The 18,436-nt window shown below is 39.5% G+C and overlaps 1 protein-coding gene across 1 annotated transcript in view; it reads right to left on the bottom strand.

Annotated features, from left to right (window-relative positions):
* Positions 1-18,436, bottom strand: part of DNAH6 (dynein axonemal heavy chain 6) — a 320,342-nt gene that overhangs the window by 90,735 nt on the left and 211,171 nt on the right. The window contains exons 44-47 of the mRNA XM_058278997.2: positions 18,028-18,101; positions 13,135-13,289; positions 7,037-7,268; positions 1,701-1,853 (exon numbers count right to left, since the gene is read on the bottom strand). Coding sequence (XP_058134980.1) covers positions 1,701-1,853; positions 7,037-7,268; positions 13,135-13,289; positions 18,028-18,101 — 614 coding nt within the window. The remainder of the gene's footprint in view (positions 1-1,700; positions 1,854-7,036; positions 7,269-13,134; positions 13,290-18,027; positions 18,102-18,436) is intronic.

The following is an 18,436-nucleotide window of genomic DNA, read 5'->3' as shown; positions in this document are numbered from 1 at the left end:
GCAGAGCCTGGCCGGAGTGGCATGATCTAGGAAGTATTGGCTGCTCATTTCAGCAGTTAGCGACATGGTGCAGGAAGCATGCTTTTGGAGCTAGAAGTGAAACTGCTGCTTACCAGCCCACTTTTCAGAGTGGCTCCTCCCTTACTGCTTGCAGAAGTTTCTAGAAATGTCTTCTTCTCATTCAAATGCCCCTTCCTTTTGTTTATTCATGGGATGCTTGATGCCTCAGAAGAAGTTACCATTTCCTTTCCCTTACAGCACCTGCTAAAGCCGGCTCTGCCTGGGTCTAATCACCTGGCACGCTAAGCTCCCAGTCTCAACATGTGATATAAGTAACTACAGATGATTTTCAACAGAGCATGCTCTGCTCAACTCCACCAACTGGCCCACATCATTGCATCCCATCCTCAGTCACTCCCTTTTGGCTACCCTTCTCCATACTGGATAAAACCGCCCAACCTCTTCTGCTCAGGGAGAAAGATCTGAGGTGTGCCTCCTGTCCCTTGCTGGTCAACTCTGCAATAAAATCTTTTCTCAAAATCCTGGTGTCATGGCACTGACTCCTGTGCACATCAGGCAGTGAGCCCACTTGGGTGGTAACAGCCCGAAGCAGGGGCATGCTGATTGGAATGGCTGAAGCAGGGGCAGCAGCTTCCTTGACCACTGACTTCCTCTTCTCCTTCATACATTTTATTTTTACTTTTAAAGATACTTTAGATTATATAAATGTCACATAAAAAATATAGGAGATTACCATATGCCTCACTCCCTACCCCTTGCAACAGCCTTCATTAGTGTGGCACATTGGGTACATTGATGAACATGTATTGAAGCACTGCCACTAGCTGTGGATTATAGTTTACATTATAGTTTATACTTTGTCCCGCACAATTTTGTAAGATATGGCAAAATAAATAATGGCCTGTATTCATGACTACAACATCATGCAGGACAATTCTAATGTCCTAAATGGCCACTGATTTCTGCAGTGTGCATTTTATATTCATTTCAAGGAGTTCTGCCTAGAATCTCTTTCTCTGTCCCTCTCTCTGATTCTGTGTCCTTCTAATAAATCCCTTTCTGCTTACATGAGTTAAAATTGATCCTGATGTCTGTAACTATAAATACTGAGAGAACGGTAGAGGAGAGTGTCATGAAAATTCTTAAGAGAACGTGAGAAAGAACAGCCAAAAACGTTAAAGGTACAGAAATTGGGGAAAGGAAGGGCTGGGGTGGATAAACAGAGGCACACAAAATCTAGCTCTGCATTGGAGAAACCAGAGGAGAGAAGTTACAATTGTTCCTGAGGCAGCCAGGGGAGATGCATTTCCATTTTGCTGGCAGGCGTATCTTGCCTTTGGCCCGCCTCAGGGAGAGCGCTGTGGGGCTGTGAAATAAACTTGTACTTGAAGGACAGGAGACGCTGGCCAGTTTGGACAAGACCATGAGCTCCGCGAGGCAGTAGTTCTCAGATTTCTGCTTTCCATGGACCTTTCTAGAAGTCTGGTGAATTAACATTTTAAATGCAGAGAATAAAATATATAGGGTTGTAAAAGAAACCAATAACATTAAATCAAAACAAAACAAAACACTTCTACCCACAGACTTCTTAAGGGAATCTGTGGACCCTTAAAAGTAAAAGCTGTGACAACAACAACTTTTTGTTTACAAAACCATAAAACCACCCTGGTGGGTCCTACCTCATCTCTATTCCCCTCAGAAATTCCTACTTCTTTTGCTTTTGGTCTGGTGGCTGCTAAAACCTGCTCCAGTTCATCCTTTTCAAATAAATTAGGCACTTCACCTGAGTTTAGTATGTTATTTATATCTTCTAGGAACTCCTCCACTACAATCTGTAGAAGAAAGCAAAGGTATTACTGTAACTCACTCACCATTTTCTATTTATTTCATATAAATTATAAAGCAAACATTTAACCTAAAACTCACATTGAGTTAATTTTATCTTTTAGAAAAGACAATCTAAAAATAGAGTACTGATATTTGAACATAGCCAAGTACAATTTTTCATTTTTCCTTCTTACTTTGTTTCTTAAAAGGCACTCATGGTTTAACTCATAGGTACAAGCATTTTATATTCTGCCCCTACCACTTTATCATCAATATTAATCTACAATATTGCAGAGTACTTGTAGCAGTTTGATATTATTGATGAGTTCCAAAAAGAAATATTGGATTATGTTTGTAAACTGATCTTTTCCTCTGGGCATATTAGATTATATTGGATTCATAGGTTTACTTGATTAAGTAATTATGCAAACCTCTTGTGCCAATAGGGCACCAAAGGGTGGGGACTCACAGATTAAAGGCATGGCAAAGGACAGATGTGGAAATTTCTGATGTTGGAGTTTGATGCCGAAGTCTTAAGCTGGAACCCCAGGAAGTCAGTAAGCAGAGGAAAGAGAAGCAAGACCCAGGAAGAGAGGACCTGAGCCAGAAGAACACAGAGGAATAGGGATGGCTCCTTAGACACAGCAGAAAACCCAGGGAGAGAGACAGAGCCATTCACCTGAGAGTCTAGAGCTGACCTTGTGGAGAAAGGCAAAGCCTAGAGAGCCTCATAGTCTACAGCTGACGTTGTGGAGAAAATGGAGGAGCTGAGCCTGGAGGAACCCAGGAAACCTGAACCCTCACTGACGTCGGCAGCCATCTTGCTCCAACACGTGGAAATAGACTTTGGTGAGGGAAGTAACTTATGCTTTATGGCCTGGTATCTGTAAGCTCCTAGCCCAAATAAATACCCTTTATAAAACCAACCAATTTATGGTATTTTGTATCAGCACTCCTTTGGCTAACTAAAACAGTACTTATCATATTTATCACTGTAAATGAGAGCATAACACACCTTGAGTTTGATATGTCATATGTTTACAGGGACTTAGATGGCTTACTGAATTGTTAATATTAAATAAACACATTTTTGGGCCTATTCCCTTTCTCCCCAGTTGGGTTATTTCCTTATGATAAATTCTTCAGGAGTGAGATTAGCAATTAAAGTGCATGAATATTTTATGGATTTAAAAAATTTTACTCATTCCCATTCAATTCAAGAATGATTTCAATAATTTTTTACCATCTAATTTTCCTCATTTGGGGACTTTAAATGTTACCTTTAGGAATTTAATATGCATTTCTTTGATTATTAGCAAGACAAATACTATCATACATTTGTTATTTTCCTTTTTTAAAATGAATTATCTGACCATACTTTGTAACCACTTACATAGTAGGGTTTTCTTTTAAATTTGAATAAGTACTATACAACATATGAAATAAACCTTTGTCTCTGAAAATTGATGCAAATACTTTAAAATAATGTGTCAATTATCTTTTTGCTCCAGTTAGTTGTATAGTATCATAGAAGGTTGAATCCTATATACTTAACTAAGACAATGTATTTGTTATCTTATTTGCTTCATTTGTTTTTTCTTGAATGAACTTGGCATAATTGCATCTGTTCATTTCCCCTAAGAACAAACCACAATTCTATGCTCTAATTTATTTCTGTTTTTATCTTGTTTCATTTACTTATCATTATTGATGCTTTCTTGTGACCTTTTTTCTCTAAACTCTGAAGCCAACTAATTTATGTAGTTTTAAATTTTCGATTCCAATCTATAAATTTACACTGAGAGCTGTCTGATTGTGCTCCATAGATAAAAAAAAAATTTTTAAGTTCATTTTCACTGTTTTCTAGAGGTTTTGAATTTTAATTTCCTCACCCAGGAGATCTTTGTGATTTGGAAAAAAAGAGATTTATTTATTTATTTATTTCTCTCCCCTCCCCACCCCACCCTGGAGGTCTGTTCTCTGTGCCTATTTGCTGCGTCTTCTTTGTCCGCTTCTGTTGTTGTCAGCGGCACGGGAATCTGTGTTTTCTTTTTGCTGCGTCATCTTGTGTCAGATCTCCATGTGTGCGGCACCATTCCTGGGCAGGCTGCACTTTCTTTTGCGCTGGGCAGCTTTCCTTACGTGGCGCACTCCTTGCATGTGGGGCTCCCCTATGCGGGGGACACCCCTGCATGGCATGGCACTCCTTGCACACATCAGCACTGTGCATGGGCCAGCTCCACACGGGTCAAGGAGGCCCGGGGTTTGAACCGTGGACCTCCCATGTGGTAGATGGATGCCCAAACCACTGGGCCAAGTCCACTTCCCTTTATGTGATTGTTTTGATGTTCTGAGCTACATCATTAATTTCTCCTTAGAGTAAAGCATTGGCAAAGAGTGTTAGTACAGGTTATGCTTTTTTGAATTTATTATAAATTTTTAAAATAAATATAAAATAAATTTTTGTAAAATTCAGTGATATTGGAAATATTTTTTTCCTCTGGAAAATATCATCGAAGTACATAGGTATTCATTCCAACTTGGAATTATATTTTTCATAGTATTTAAATGTACCTATTTCTATTCTGTATTTGAAATAGCAAGTTAAACTCTATTTTTAATATTGTGTTTCTCTTGATTTTTCTCATATTTATAACAGTTTTGTACATATATAAAGATATGAACATATACAAACATGTGAATTTTAATTGTTATGATCATGTTTATCCTTCATTAATACAGAAAATTTGAGATTGACTGGCACTCTCAACAGAGTATAATGGCTTTTTGTTTCTTTAAAATGCAGCAAACAAAACAAAACAAAACAGAAAATAGAGTCAGACAATCTGGTTTAGTCTCTGGAGCTTTAAAGTTGGGAGCCCTTTAATATTTTATAGAACTTGATTTTTTTTTTTTTTTTTGAGGTACTGGGCTGCGGATTGAACCTGGGACCTTGTTATGTGGGAAGGTGGCACTCAAGCACTGACTCACATCGGCTCCCCTGAGCTGTTTTTTTTTTGTCTGTTTGCTTGTCTTTTGTTGTTGTCTTTAGGAGGCACTGGGAACCGACCCTGGGACCTCCCATCTGGGAAGCAGGTGCTCAACTGCTTGAGCCACAATTGCTCCCACTTATATGATTTATGAAAACAGCATTAAATATTCTATGAGAGGTTTTTATTTTAGCATAATTAGAAACTACTGACTAAACAAAACTCACAATCCCATGATCCATAAATTTCCTGATTGTGTACATGGCATATCTGTTTAGATATACATTAAACCCAAAAGCTTATATGGTAGATGTTCTATGTACAAGTTATGATGTAACAACACATCATAAACTTTTTTTTACGTTAATTAATGTTTATATGTCTACAATATAATTTTTTGCATGGTACGCTATGATATGATTCTACCATAATACACTTTTGTAAATCTCTCTCACTGGACGATTATTTTAAGATACTGCAATAGGTATTATATTGTACATACACCTATGTGTTCAGCTCTGACCATTTTTAAGAGAATTTTAAAGGCTTTACATAAATATTGCCAATTACTTTCCAGAAAGAGTTTGAATTCATAATCTACCAGGTTCTTTTTGGTCCTGTTTTCCCCCACTTTTGCCAACACATCATATCATGAATTTAAATTTTTGTCAATGTGCAAGAGCAAAACCACTGACAGATTTCTTTATTTAAATTTTTTTGAGCACTGGTGAAGATGAACATTTCTTCACACATTTAAAGCTCTTCTATGTATTTTTTAGGAATTTTTCATTCATATTCTATTCTTATTTTATTCTTATGTATTCTTATATTTCTTCTATCGGTGTGCTTGTCTTTGTTCATTTATAATAAATATTTATGTAGAAGATATAAACTAATTGCATGTCATAGATGTTAAAAATATTTTCCCCATTTTATGTTTGTATTTAATCCTGTTTACAGTGTTTTAAAAACTAAAAGGAGGTTTAAAATATTTATGGGTTGGGAAGCTGATTTGGCTCAATGGACAGAGCATCCGCCTACCACATGGGAGGTCCAGGGTTCAAACCCTGGGCCTCCTGATCCATGTGATGAGCTGGCCCACGCGCAGTGCTGATGGGCAAGGAGTGCTGTGCCATGCAGGAGAGTCCCCTGTGTAAGGGAGCCCCACGTGCAAGGAATGCGCCCCATAAGGAGAGCTGCCCCGTGCAAAAAAGGTGCAGCCTGCCCAGGAATGGCGCCGCACACACAGAGAGCTGACACAACAAGGTAATGCAACAAAAAGAGACACAGATTCCCGGTGCCACTGACAAGAATACAAGTGGACACAGAAGAACACACAGTGAATGGACACAGGGAGCAGACAACTGGGGGAGGAGGGGAGAGAAAAAAAATCTTAAAAAAATGTACTTGTGGGTCAAATCTATCACTTTCTTATTTTTTTTTTTAAGATTTATTTTATTTATTCCCCTCCGCCGTTGTCTGCTCTCTGTGTCCATTTGCTCCATGTTGTTCTCCACTTTCTTATTCATTGGCTAATTTCTGGAAAGGTTTATTTTCCCTAAAGTTAAAATACCCAAGTCAATGAAGAAAATCCTCTACCACAGAATAAATTCAAAACCAGTTAAGTTAGTCATTGTAGACATAGACGTAAACCTATTTTAATTTAAAAATCCATTTAACCCCCTTTTTCTTTCTCTTTTCTCAGGTAATTTCCCTAAATTACTTTTTTAGTAGTTTTTCTGCAGAAACACTGTAGTACTTCTGCTATCATCTTGCCCTCCAAGAAGAGAGAAAACTTTCCTCTTTGCCCTTCGATTCTTTTACTACTTAGAATCTAGAGCAGGGAACCGTCCTCAGCCAACCACCCTGAACCGCCTCTCCGGAGCCCCGGCCCCGCCCCGGCCCCGCCCCGGCCCCGCCCCGGCCCCGCCCCGGCCCCGCCCCGGCCCCGCCCCGGCCCCGCCCCGGCCCCGCCCCGGCCCCGCCCCGGCCCCGCCCCGGCCCCGCCCCGGCCCCGCCCCGGCCCCGCCCCGGCCCCGCCCCGGCCCCGCCCCGGCCCCGCCCCGGCCCCGCCCCGCCCGGCCCCGCCCCCTGACGCCCGGCCCCGCCCGGCCCCGCCCCCTGACGCCCGGCCCCGCCCCCTGACGCCCGGCCCCGCCCGGCCCCGCCCGGCCCCGCCCCCTGACACCCGGCCGTACCTGCGTGTCGGTGAAGAGGAACACCATGTTCTTGTCGTCCACGCCGGCCAGCCTGTACAGCTTCCGCAGGTCCTCGTGGAAGCTCTCGTAGCTGTAGCCGCGGCAGAGCTCGATCTGCAGGCACCGGTAGCCGCAGATGTGCGCGGCCAGCCGGGTGAGCGACTGCTTGCCCGTGCCGCCCACGCCCACCAGCAGGGCGTTGCCGCGCTCCTGCCGCACCATCCGCGCAATCCTGCGGGCCGAGCGGAGGGTTAGCGCCCGGGCGGCGACAGGCGAGGCGGCGGGGAAGGGCGGGGAAGGGCGGGGCAGGGCGGGCCGCCTCCCGGGCGCGGGCCCCTCTTCCCGTCACGCCCCATCCCCTGCAGCCTGGGGTTCTCTGCGCTGGTCGCGCAGAAGTCACATCTCCCCTCTTCACCCAAGTGCGAAGGATTCTGTCAGGGACTCTGGAGGATCTAGGTCACATGTTATAGTCTCCATTATATTGCCCGGCCGGGGGCTCCATTGTTAAGGCTGAATAAGAAGAAGAATCACCGGACCCAGGAAGAGGCACGGCAGTTCCGTAGGAGAGAGCAGTGGGAACGATGTGAAATGGATTTACTGCGAGATACCAATAACATTTTAGAAAATTTCTGATGCTCGTTAACAGCAAGATTCAAAAAGCGTTGCGACCATGATTTAGAGTGAGCACTCAGAAAAAAAGGAAAAAAAAATCCTCCAAGTTTAGGAAAAATGAGATAGGAATGGAAAATTTGTCTACCAAATTCAGACTCTCAGTAGAAGCCGGGTTTGCAAATAAGATACCATGGAAAATAATGAGAAAACAAACTCAAGAAATTTACCCAGAATGCAGTGAAAAAAAAAAAAAAGATTAAAATGATGAGAAAGAAAATGGGAGCTAAAAAGGACCAATCTAGGTGACCAAAATAAAAGAAAAAACCCACTGGAGCTTCTACACTTCCAATGAAGTCACTGAGGGTCAGGAAAGAAAACCAAAGAAGAAAAGCAAAATATAAACACTTTCTAGGGGAGCTATATGTATGTCTCCTAGAAAAATACACATATACACATATATAATAGAAATCTATACTTGAGATATAACTGAAAAATTTTTTGAGCCTCTAAGGCATAAATAATAAATTACACCCATAGGCACAAATAATTTTAGGTTGGCGATAGCCATGTACTCTATAAGATGAATTCTAGAAGACAGTGGATAGAGAGGAGACCATGTGATGATTAAGAAAATAAATGACTTGCAAACCCTTCCTGAAAGTTCCTTTGAAGATACACAGAAAAATGAATACAATTTCAAAATCCAAGAAAGGGGGAGGAATGTCAGTATAAATGTAAGCAGTTATGTATGAGAATTTTTTACACCATACTCTATGATGAGAGTCAAGTCCATGTATTATTAAAATGATAAGAAAGGTCATGATAATGTCAAATTTATTTAAAAAGAAGATACACAATGTAAAAATAATAATTTCTTACCATCATTGTTTAAAATCTCAGATTTGGTCAGCAGAAACTAGGAAATCATGGGAGAAGGGTAAAAGTAGGTTTAATTTCTCTCTTTTTTTTAAACAGGAAGCATCTATCTGCCTATCTAGTTCTTTATCCATTTATTTATCTAATTTTATTCATGATGCTGATAATTGGAAAAAATAGGGTTCAAATATTTTAAAGTCTTAATGGCTTTATTTATTTTTTAAATATGAAAGTAAAACATGATCATCTTTTGCTTATTTCTCTGCAGCTGCCTATGTGAGTATAAAATTGAAGCTGATGGATAAATAATAATATTTTGAAAAATTTTCCCATAATGCACAAGTGTACTACAGTGGATGAAATACTGAATATTATAAAAATCTTGTACTTCATATGTAAATGTTTCCTTGTTTCATATATATTATTATTGATAGTAATTTGATTATTTCCCCCTGAGATTAGTGAAAACAAGTGACTTATCCATTCTGTTTCTCAGGGTTATTTTTTCCGTTAATGTACATACCAATAGATAGAAAACTACTCCTTTAAGTACCCTCCAATGTTACATTTTCTCTAATGTAGAAGGCAAGAGATGACTCTCCTAATTAATGACTTATATTTTCATAGAGATATCTGTTCTAATATCCTGGAAGTGTGCTGACAGTCTCAGGGCCATGGGATGAGTAGCAACTGCCTGATACAAATTGGTCGTCTTTGAAAGCACAGATTTCCCCCCCTGAATTGGGAAGGCTTTTACCACTTATTCTCCGGAAAAAAAGATGGAGATATGTATCTGGTACATTATTGAATATTTAGTAAATATCCCATAACTCATGTTCATCCCAGAGCGCTTTCCACTGATAATCCGCAATAGTTGTCTGACACTCTTACTTACAGCAGTTAGAAATTTGTTCCCTCTAATTTCTAACTACTGATTCTCCCCAGAAAAAAAGAGGACGTCTACACCATTATTTACATGGCAGTCCTTTGTGTATGTGAAAACCAAATCTCCTCCTTTCTACAGCTGATTTTTAATCCCCCCTCTAATATTCTAAACAAACCTTGAGCTGCCCAGTGATTCTCTTTCACCAAAGTAAGAAAGATGATGACTACAATAAAGCTGGCTTTGCCTCACGTCTAGGCTACTCTCCAGGAAGTTTCTCAGACAGAATGCTGCCATTATTTTTTCTTCTTTGCAGGCTTAGAGCTTGGAATAAAAGTTGTCAGGGGATAGTGTGTGTGTATGTCAGCGGGCAGACAGATGGGAAGCAAGCGGTATCTCAACAATCCAATGACAGAAGATCCTATTTTATAACACTTGAGCTCAGACAAAAAAATTCTGGAGTTGGAGTTAATTAAACAGCAGAAATAAAGGTTAAGTGAAAGACTTGATTTGTTTAGGGTTCATGTGAAAAATTCCTGGTGATTCATTATCACTCTTAACTAGGACCAATGCTAAAATGCCGTTGATGAGGGAAAAAACAGAGCCATCAAAGTCTTCTTCCAGTGTTAGACCATGGTACATACTCTGCACTGCTGATCCTGCAGAATACTATATCAAATCTGGGTACCACATTTTAAGTGGAACACTGAAAAGTCATAAAGTTATAGAAATTTCTAAAAGGCAGTAGTGAAAGAAGCGAGATATTTTAGCTTGGAACAGATAAAGCTAAGAGGAGACATGGCAATGAGTATCAAATATTTGGAGGCCTATTATGAAAAGGACCTATGTTGAACAGAGTTAGAGGCAGAGTTAGAGCTGAAGCATTGGATGTGAATTCCAGTTTGCCACTTACTAGCTGTAGGACTTAGGGCAATTTACTTTATCTCTTTGTGGCTAACTGTATTGTCCAAAACTGGCTGCAATTATGTTTCTGGCCCTACTTGCTCTTTGACCTCATCAATATATAGAGTCTCTGTTCTCCTCTTGTGAGTGTGTGTGCCCTGTATGACTGCTGTGACTGACAGAGTATGGCAGAAGCCATGCTAGGTGACTTCCTGCGCCAAGTCATGGAAGGCTGATTGGCTTCTGCATGGCTGTCTCTTGGAGCCCTGGGTCACCCCGTAAGAAGCCGGGCTGCCCTGAAGCTGCCGTGCTGGAGAGACACGCGGAGGCAGACATGCTTCAGAAGCTCCAGGTGCTGTCTGACTGTAGCTTCGTGAGGGACCCCAAGAGAGAAGGCCAGGAACCATGAGAAATAATGATGAAAGTAAGTGTCGGCGCGGCTTATTCAGTAGCCTGCATCAACAGATTACTGAAACATTCTCTGGGCCTTATTTGTAAAGAGGCCATTATAATTTTGACCCAGTGAGGGGCGTTTTGACCATGAAGAGAGCCACTCCATGTCATGTTTTATAGGCACAGAAGGTCATTATTATTACTGCCCCACAGGTGAGAATTGGTACCAGAAGCCATGGGGAGCAGACTGTGGCAGAATTGTCCAACAGGACATGATTCACTTGGAAAAATTGGGTGTGTTCCAGGACTACAGATATTTAGGCTGGGTGCTATGTGTTAGGGAGGTCCCTGCAAGGAGCCTTGCAATGGGTAAGAGTCAGACTCATAGCAGATGGAATCTATGATCCTTTTTAAAAAGTATTTGTAAGGGAAGCAAATGTGGCTCGAGCGATTGAGCTACTGCCTACCACACGGGAATCCCTGGTTCGGTTCCCAGTGCCTTCTAAAGAAGACAGTGAGCTGGTGCGACAAGCAGGTGTGGCAAGCTGAGGCAACAAGATGATGCAATAAGGGACACAAGAAGGAAAACATACTGAGAGACCCACAAATCAGGGAGCAGAGGTTCCTGGTGCCTCCTAAATAAGACAGTGAGCTGACACGATGGGCAGGCACAGCAAGCTGACGCAACAAGATGAAGCAACAAGAGACACAAGAAGAAAAACATAATGAAAGATACAACAAAACAAGGAATGGAGGTGGCTCAAGAGATTAGGCGCCTCCCTCCCACATTGGAGGTCCTGGGTTCGGTCGCCAGTGCTTCCTAAAGAAACAAGGAAGACAGACACAGCAAGTGCAAACAATAAGGGGGTGGGGGTGGGGGGAGAAAGAAAGGAAGGAAGGGAGGGAGGGAGGAAGGGAGGAAGGAAGGAAGGATTTGTAATCCTTTAATAGATTTTATTTCCCACAATATCTTTATCTTCCCTGATATGTGTTCAGTTAACCCTTTTTAAGATAGTTAAATTTCAGCCAATACAAAAATCTGTATATATACACACACATATATATAAACTATATTTTTAAAGAAGTTTCATATTACAGTAAAGTTACATAGAAAATATAGGGGATTCCCAAATACCTAACCCCCCTCACATTTTCCCCTATTAATAACATCTCTCATGAGTGTGGTACATTTGTTACAATTGATGAACAAATATTAAAGCATTGCTACTAACCATGGCTTACATGATTTTCACTTTGCATCATGCAATTCTATAGATTTTGACAAAATGTATAATGGCCTGTATTTGTCATGGTAATATCATGCAGGTCAATTCCAACGCCCTAAAAATGCTCCATGTTCCACCTATTCTTCTCTCTCCCTCCCCTCAGAATCTCAGGTAACCACTATCTTTCTATTAATATTACAAGTTCTTCCATTACTACAATAATAATTAGTCTACATTGGCCCACGGCTGCATTCCTCCCTTATGTTTGTTCACTCCTCAATCTTGAGGATGTTGGGATGGTGATGCCCACTCTGCTTCCAGTTGAGAGGTGGCTTAGATCTTCTGGGGTATGATCCTTCGATTCAACTTGTTTTGCTATCATCTGAACCCCCGTCTTTCTTTAAACATGCAGGTAACTAGCCCTGTTATCCTGCCTATGTGTCTCTGTAAAACACCTCAGGCCCTATTCGTAATAAGATAGGACACAGAAAAACAAACTAAAACAATCTCTTAATATTTGTGCAAAAATCGATTAAGATTTAGCAAAAATAATAACTTTGGGGATTCCATAGAATGTTCATATCACATATATTTAAAAATAACTTTCAAATCGCAGTGAGATACTGTGGTGGTTTGGAGCAGTACGTCCCCAGAAAAACACGCTCTTAGATCTACACCATGCCTGGGGGTGAGAGCTCACTGTAAATAGGACCTGGTAGTAAGGTTACTTCAGTTAAGGCGTGGCCTACCTCAGTGAGAATGGGTCTTCGTCCTATTCCTGGCATCCTTTATAAGCAGAACGAAATTTAGACCGTTAAAGAGAAAGCCTGGGAAAGCAAGAGCCGAGGGGCAACAGAATCCAGAAGAGAAGGGAGGGGCCAGAGAGGCCGCCATGCACGTTGCCAGGTGACAGAGGAGCCCAGGACCACGGATGACCAGCAGCCAGCCCTAGAATAGCACAGTCTTCGGGGAGACAGCATCGCCTTGATGATGCCTCAAAACTGTGAGCTACTAAATTCCCACTGTTTAAACCACCCCATTGCTTGGTATGTGCCTGAGCAGCCAAAGGAAACTAAAACAGATAGAGACCTTTGTCCATCTAGCAATCTATTTGGAGTTTTATCCAACAAATCCTTACCTTTCGATACAAAGGAAATTAGAACAAAACTTTGTTGTATACTATATATATATATATAACACTATACCTTGATACATGCTCTATAGCATCCTGGAAAAACACCAACTTCACTTCTTTGGGATTTGTGAGGTTATAATCATCAAGATAGTCCTGTAGAACATTTGCAATTTTATGTATATCTGGCATATCATCATAAATTCGATCAGCCTTTTCTGCTCCAAACTGTAAGATAATTTATGGGAAAAGAACCAAGTTGAATAAAAAAAATATATAACATGCATAACATAGGATGGAACATTATTTTATCTACATTGCCATTTAATCATTTGTTCATACATGTGTGCATGTGTGTATGTGCGTGTGTGTATGTATGAGTTAGCAGGGCTTCTAAGCTAGGGAGATGGGACTGAAACCCAGATTTTCACTGAAAATTGGAAAAATTCATTTCATTTGAATTCTTTCAGTGGTACATTGGACTGTCAATGACCTTTGCAATAAAATTTACATAGAAGGTCAGAAATAGGTTTTTAATTTTTCTCACTATACTTTGTTCTGGCTTCATACTTTTCTCTAATGTTGTTGATATCAAAAAGCTAAATATCTTGAAAATCATGCATGGTAGACTATTATGGTTATTAAAAAATCATGCCAGAACTATATGTAGTTTTTTATAAAGCAGTCATTTAAGGTTAAATAACTTATCAAGAATTAAATGTGGGTTATAAACTATAGGGGATTGAGTCCCCATTTGGACCTACTGATATTTTTCTAGATTGTAACAAATGCCCTGGGACATTTTTACTTGGAACTTTTGACTAAAATACATATATAGACAACACATCACAAGAAGAGTCCAGATGTTCTTTTCATTATTTATTTATTCTACTTGATGCTAATATCACTAGAAACACGAAGAGAATATAGTATCCACATGAAAACAAACCTTGGTCTTTATCTTTTTTAAAAAAATTATTTTATTGAAATATATAACCCACACACAGACATACATAAACAGTAAGTGTATAGTAATAGTTGTGATCTTACAAAACAAACATATATAACATCATACAGGACTCTCATAACCCACCCTACCACCAATACCTACATTGTTGTTAAACCTTTTTAATAATGATTAAAGAGCATTATCAAAATAATACTACTAACCAAAGTATTTTCCCCCAACCCTCCCTATTATTATTTTTATATCATTTATATGAAAACATATATAAACAATTAAGTGTATAGTAAAGGTTGTGAACTTAGAAAGCATACATGCATAACATCCTACAGGAGTCCCATACATCAACTCTGCACCAACACCTTGCATTGTTGTGAGATGTTTGTTACAAATTATTAAAGAATATTGTCAAAATCTTACTACTATATATAGTCCATATCTTACATTTGGTGTGTTTTTCTCCAAACCCACCCTATTATTTCTTAAATATATTTTTTCTGACGTAAGTTGTAAACTTATAAAACAATCATGCACATGTGCAGAAGTCCCAAACAACACCCCTCCATCAACACACCACACTGTGGTGGACCATTTGTTACAGATAATATAGTATCATCTGATTGTTACCATGTCCATAGTATACATTTGGTCGCATTTTCCATACTGCCCCATTATCAACACAGTACCTCTTTTGCATAGATGCAAGAATATTATATTATTACTGCTAAACACAGTCCATAGGTCATTCCAGTTTATTTTTCCCATGTGTTCCCAATACCCTGCAGTAGTGATATACATTTGCTCTAGCTCACAAAGGACACTCTTGCATCTGTACCATCAACCACAATTCTCATCCACCTCTTGGTTTACTGTGCTATTCAGTTCCTCGATTATTCTCTAACATTCTTTCAATTGGCATTTACGTACCTAGACTACAATTTTCAGCCACATCCACATTTATAAACTATTACTCACTATTTACCATCCATTCTATATATTTCCACGCATTTACAGTAAAGCTAATTAAAACTTCTACATACATTAAACATCATTAGTCCATCTCAGTCCTTCTCTTATCTCCGTTAATAATCCACCACCTACCACCAGGTCTTGAAGATGTTTTCCTACAATTTCTTCTAGAAGTTTTATGGTTCTTGCTTTTATTTTTAGGTTTTTGATAGATTTTGAGTTAATTTTTGGATAAAGTGTGAGCTAGAGGTCCTCTTTCCTTCTTTTGGCTATGGATATCCTGTTCTTTCAGCACCATTTTGCTGAATGGACTGTTCTGCCCGAGCTGTGTGGGTTTGACAGGCTAGTCAAAAATCACTTGACCAACCTGTGAGAGTCTGTTTCTGAGCCATCAGTTTGGTTCCATTGGTTTATGTGTCTGTCTTTATTCAAGTACCATGCTGTTTTTACTACTATAGCTTGGTAGTATGATGTAAAGTCCAGAGATGAAGGTTCATTTTTCTTTTTATGGTGTTTCTAGCTATTCAGGACCCCTTACCCTTCCAAATAAATTTGATAATTGTATTTTCAACTTTTTAATAAAATGCTGGTGGAATATTTATCGGGATTGCATTGATTCTGTATATCAATTTGAGTAAAACTGACATCTTAATGATATTGAGTCTTCCAATTCATAAGCATGGAATGTTATTCAAGTTATTTAGGACTTTTCTGATTTCTTTTAACATTGGGTTGCAGTTTTCTGAATACAAGTGCTTTACATCACTGGTTAAATTTATTGCTATTTGAGTTTTGTCATATTTTATTTTCACCACTCTTTTGACATTTTTAGTTACTTTTATTGATATAATCTTCATTTCTAGACTCTCTTCCAGGACTCTCTATCCCGTCTTTTCTTTTCAGACTCTGGCACACTATTTAGTATTTCCTGAAAATCTGGTCTCTTGCTTAGAAATTCTCTCAGTTTCTGTTTATCTGTGAATATTCTAATTTTGCCCTCATTTTTGAAAGACAGGCTTGCTGGATATAAAATTCTTGGTTGGAAGTTTTTCTCTCATAGTATCTTAAATATATCATACCATTGTCTTCTTGCCTCCATTGTTTCTGGTGAGAAATCGGCACTTAATCTTATTGGGTATCCCTTATATGTTATGCATTGCTTTTCTCTTGCTGCTCTCAGGATTCTTTCCTTGTCTTTGGAATTTTTTATTCTGATTAGTATGTGTATTGGAGTTGGTCTATTCAGATTTTTTCGGATGGGAGTACCTTGTGCTTTTTGGACACAGATATCTACGTCCTTCAATAGGGTTGGGAAATTTTCTAACATTTTTTCTTTAAACATTCCTTCTGCCCCTTTTCCCTTCTCCTCTCCTTCTGGGACACCCATGACATGTATGTTTGCACATCTCTTGCTGTTGTTTAGCTCCCTGAGACCTTGTTCAATTTTTTCCATTCTTTTCTTCATCTGTTCTTTTGTATGTTCACTTTCAGAGGCCATTTGCTGTTCTCAGGATTATACTGTAGGCAACTGAATTTACTAATCAGTACCCGAAGTTGGTGCCCAATAGTCTCGTCCTCCCCCGTTTTTGGGAAGTGGAGCTTTCAATTCCAGTCACAGAACAGCTCCCAAGGCGGCCTGTGTTCCAGTGGAGGTTGGGCACCAGTGGAGTGCTCTACTTACGAGTCCTCTCTCCAAATGGGCAGTCTCCTCCTCCCATTCCTTCAAGGACATTGCAGGATGCTCTTCTGGCCTCCTGAAACCCCCAGACAGGTGCTTCAGCAGCTCCAGATAGCTCTGGGTGTTTACTAACTGCCCTGTAGCAGGAGCTGATTCTAGGAGCTCCTTACTCTGTTGCCATCTTGCTAGTTCCCGGTCTTTATCTGTTAATAATGAATTTAAGTAAATATATTTTACACAAACAAACTGCTTTTTAAAAAATATATTTGTCAGGTGGTAATACTTAACTAGAGGAGGGCTACCAGGGGGACGAAGTATCTCATACATATACTCTCACAATGAATTTATTCTTTTTAAAACTAGTATCAGCTGCTTGCTATTAACTTAGCTCTGTAACTGGAGATAGAAGGTGAAGAAAACAAACCTGGCCCCAGCCATCTCAGAGACCCTGGAAACATTAATCAAACAAGAGGCAACCTGGTAAACAAGGTAGGTCTATCGACATAGGCAGGTGGTTGGATGAAACAGTTATGCTAGGCAGGTCCAGAGGGTAAAATTAGGTAAAGAGTGGAGAAGTTATTGGGGGGACAGACTTGAGGAGCTTAACATAAGGAAAAATTTGCTAATTATTAGAGCTACCCTGAAATTTAAAAAGCTAAGGAATGCAGAAAGTGCAATGAGGGGGATAGCATTTCTTCCAAATTGAATACCTGATGAATCTCTGTTTCAAACTACTATCCAAGCAAATATAGCTAGATCAGGGGCTGGGCAAATTTTTTCTGTAAAGGACCAGAGTGTGATGATTTTAAGACTTTGCAGGTGATATGGTCTCTATTTGACTACTGCATGCTCCTGTTATAGCACAAAAGCAGCTGTTAAGGATAGAATGTAAACAAATGTGTGTGGCTGTGTCCCAATAGAACTTTATTTACAAAAACATGAGGTAAGTGGCTTTGCTGACCCCTTGGCTAGCTCTTTTTTTTTTTTTTTTCCATTTGTGGAACATTTATTTATTTATTTATTTTGATGAATACATTTTATTTTTTTAAATTTTATTTTATTTATTCATTTTAAAAAAATTACATTAAAAAAATACGAGGCCCCCATTCACCCCCACCTCCCCCACCCCACCACTCCCCCCACAGTAACACTCTCCCCCATCATCATGACACATCCATTGCGTCTGGTGAGTACATCTCTGGGCATCACTGCACGCCATGGCCTATGGTCCACACCATTTGGCTAGCTCTTTAATCTTAACACACATAAAGTTCTTGTAGAATATGAACCTAAATTGGAAAAGTGTAAATGCCTTAAAATCCTCACATGTAGTCAAGTCAACACAACATACTTGCCTTAATAAAATCTCCAAAGATGATGGGCTTATTCACAAAATACTCCAGGCCAATTGCAATTCCAAAATGTTTGTCTATTGAAAAAACAAAATCAATGTTTAATATAATGGTAAGCTTAAAAGCAGTATTTTAATGCTAAAACACAGAGAATAATAAAACCTGTTGCTTCACTTGGAAGTCTTAATTAGTATAAATGAAAACTTAGAGAAAACCATGTTAACACTTTACCACTTTTGTTTAATTGAGTGTCCCAGATTTAAGATGAAGAATAATATTTTTAATTTTTATGAAATAATAAATATGGAATATGTTATTTAATTAAAAAGAAATGCTTTAGAAATACCCTGGCTTCATATCAGGTAAAATGCTGTGTCTTATACTTTCTATTCTCTACCTAAAAATTCTACAC

This window comes from Dasypus novemcinctus, chromosome 17, assembly GCF_030445035.2.
Source record: "Dasypus novemcinctus isolate mDasNov1 chromosome 17, mDasNov1.1.hap2, whole genome shotgun sequence".
Lineage (NCBI taxonomy): Eukaryota > Metazoa > Chordata > Mammalia > Cingulata > Dasypodidae > Dasypus > Dasypus novemcinctus.
This window is presented reverse-complemented; position numbering and strand designations above follow the sequence as displayed.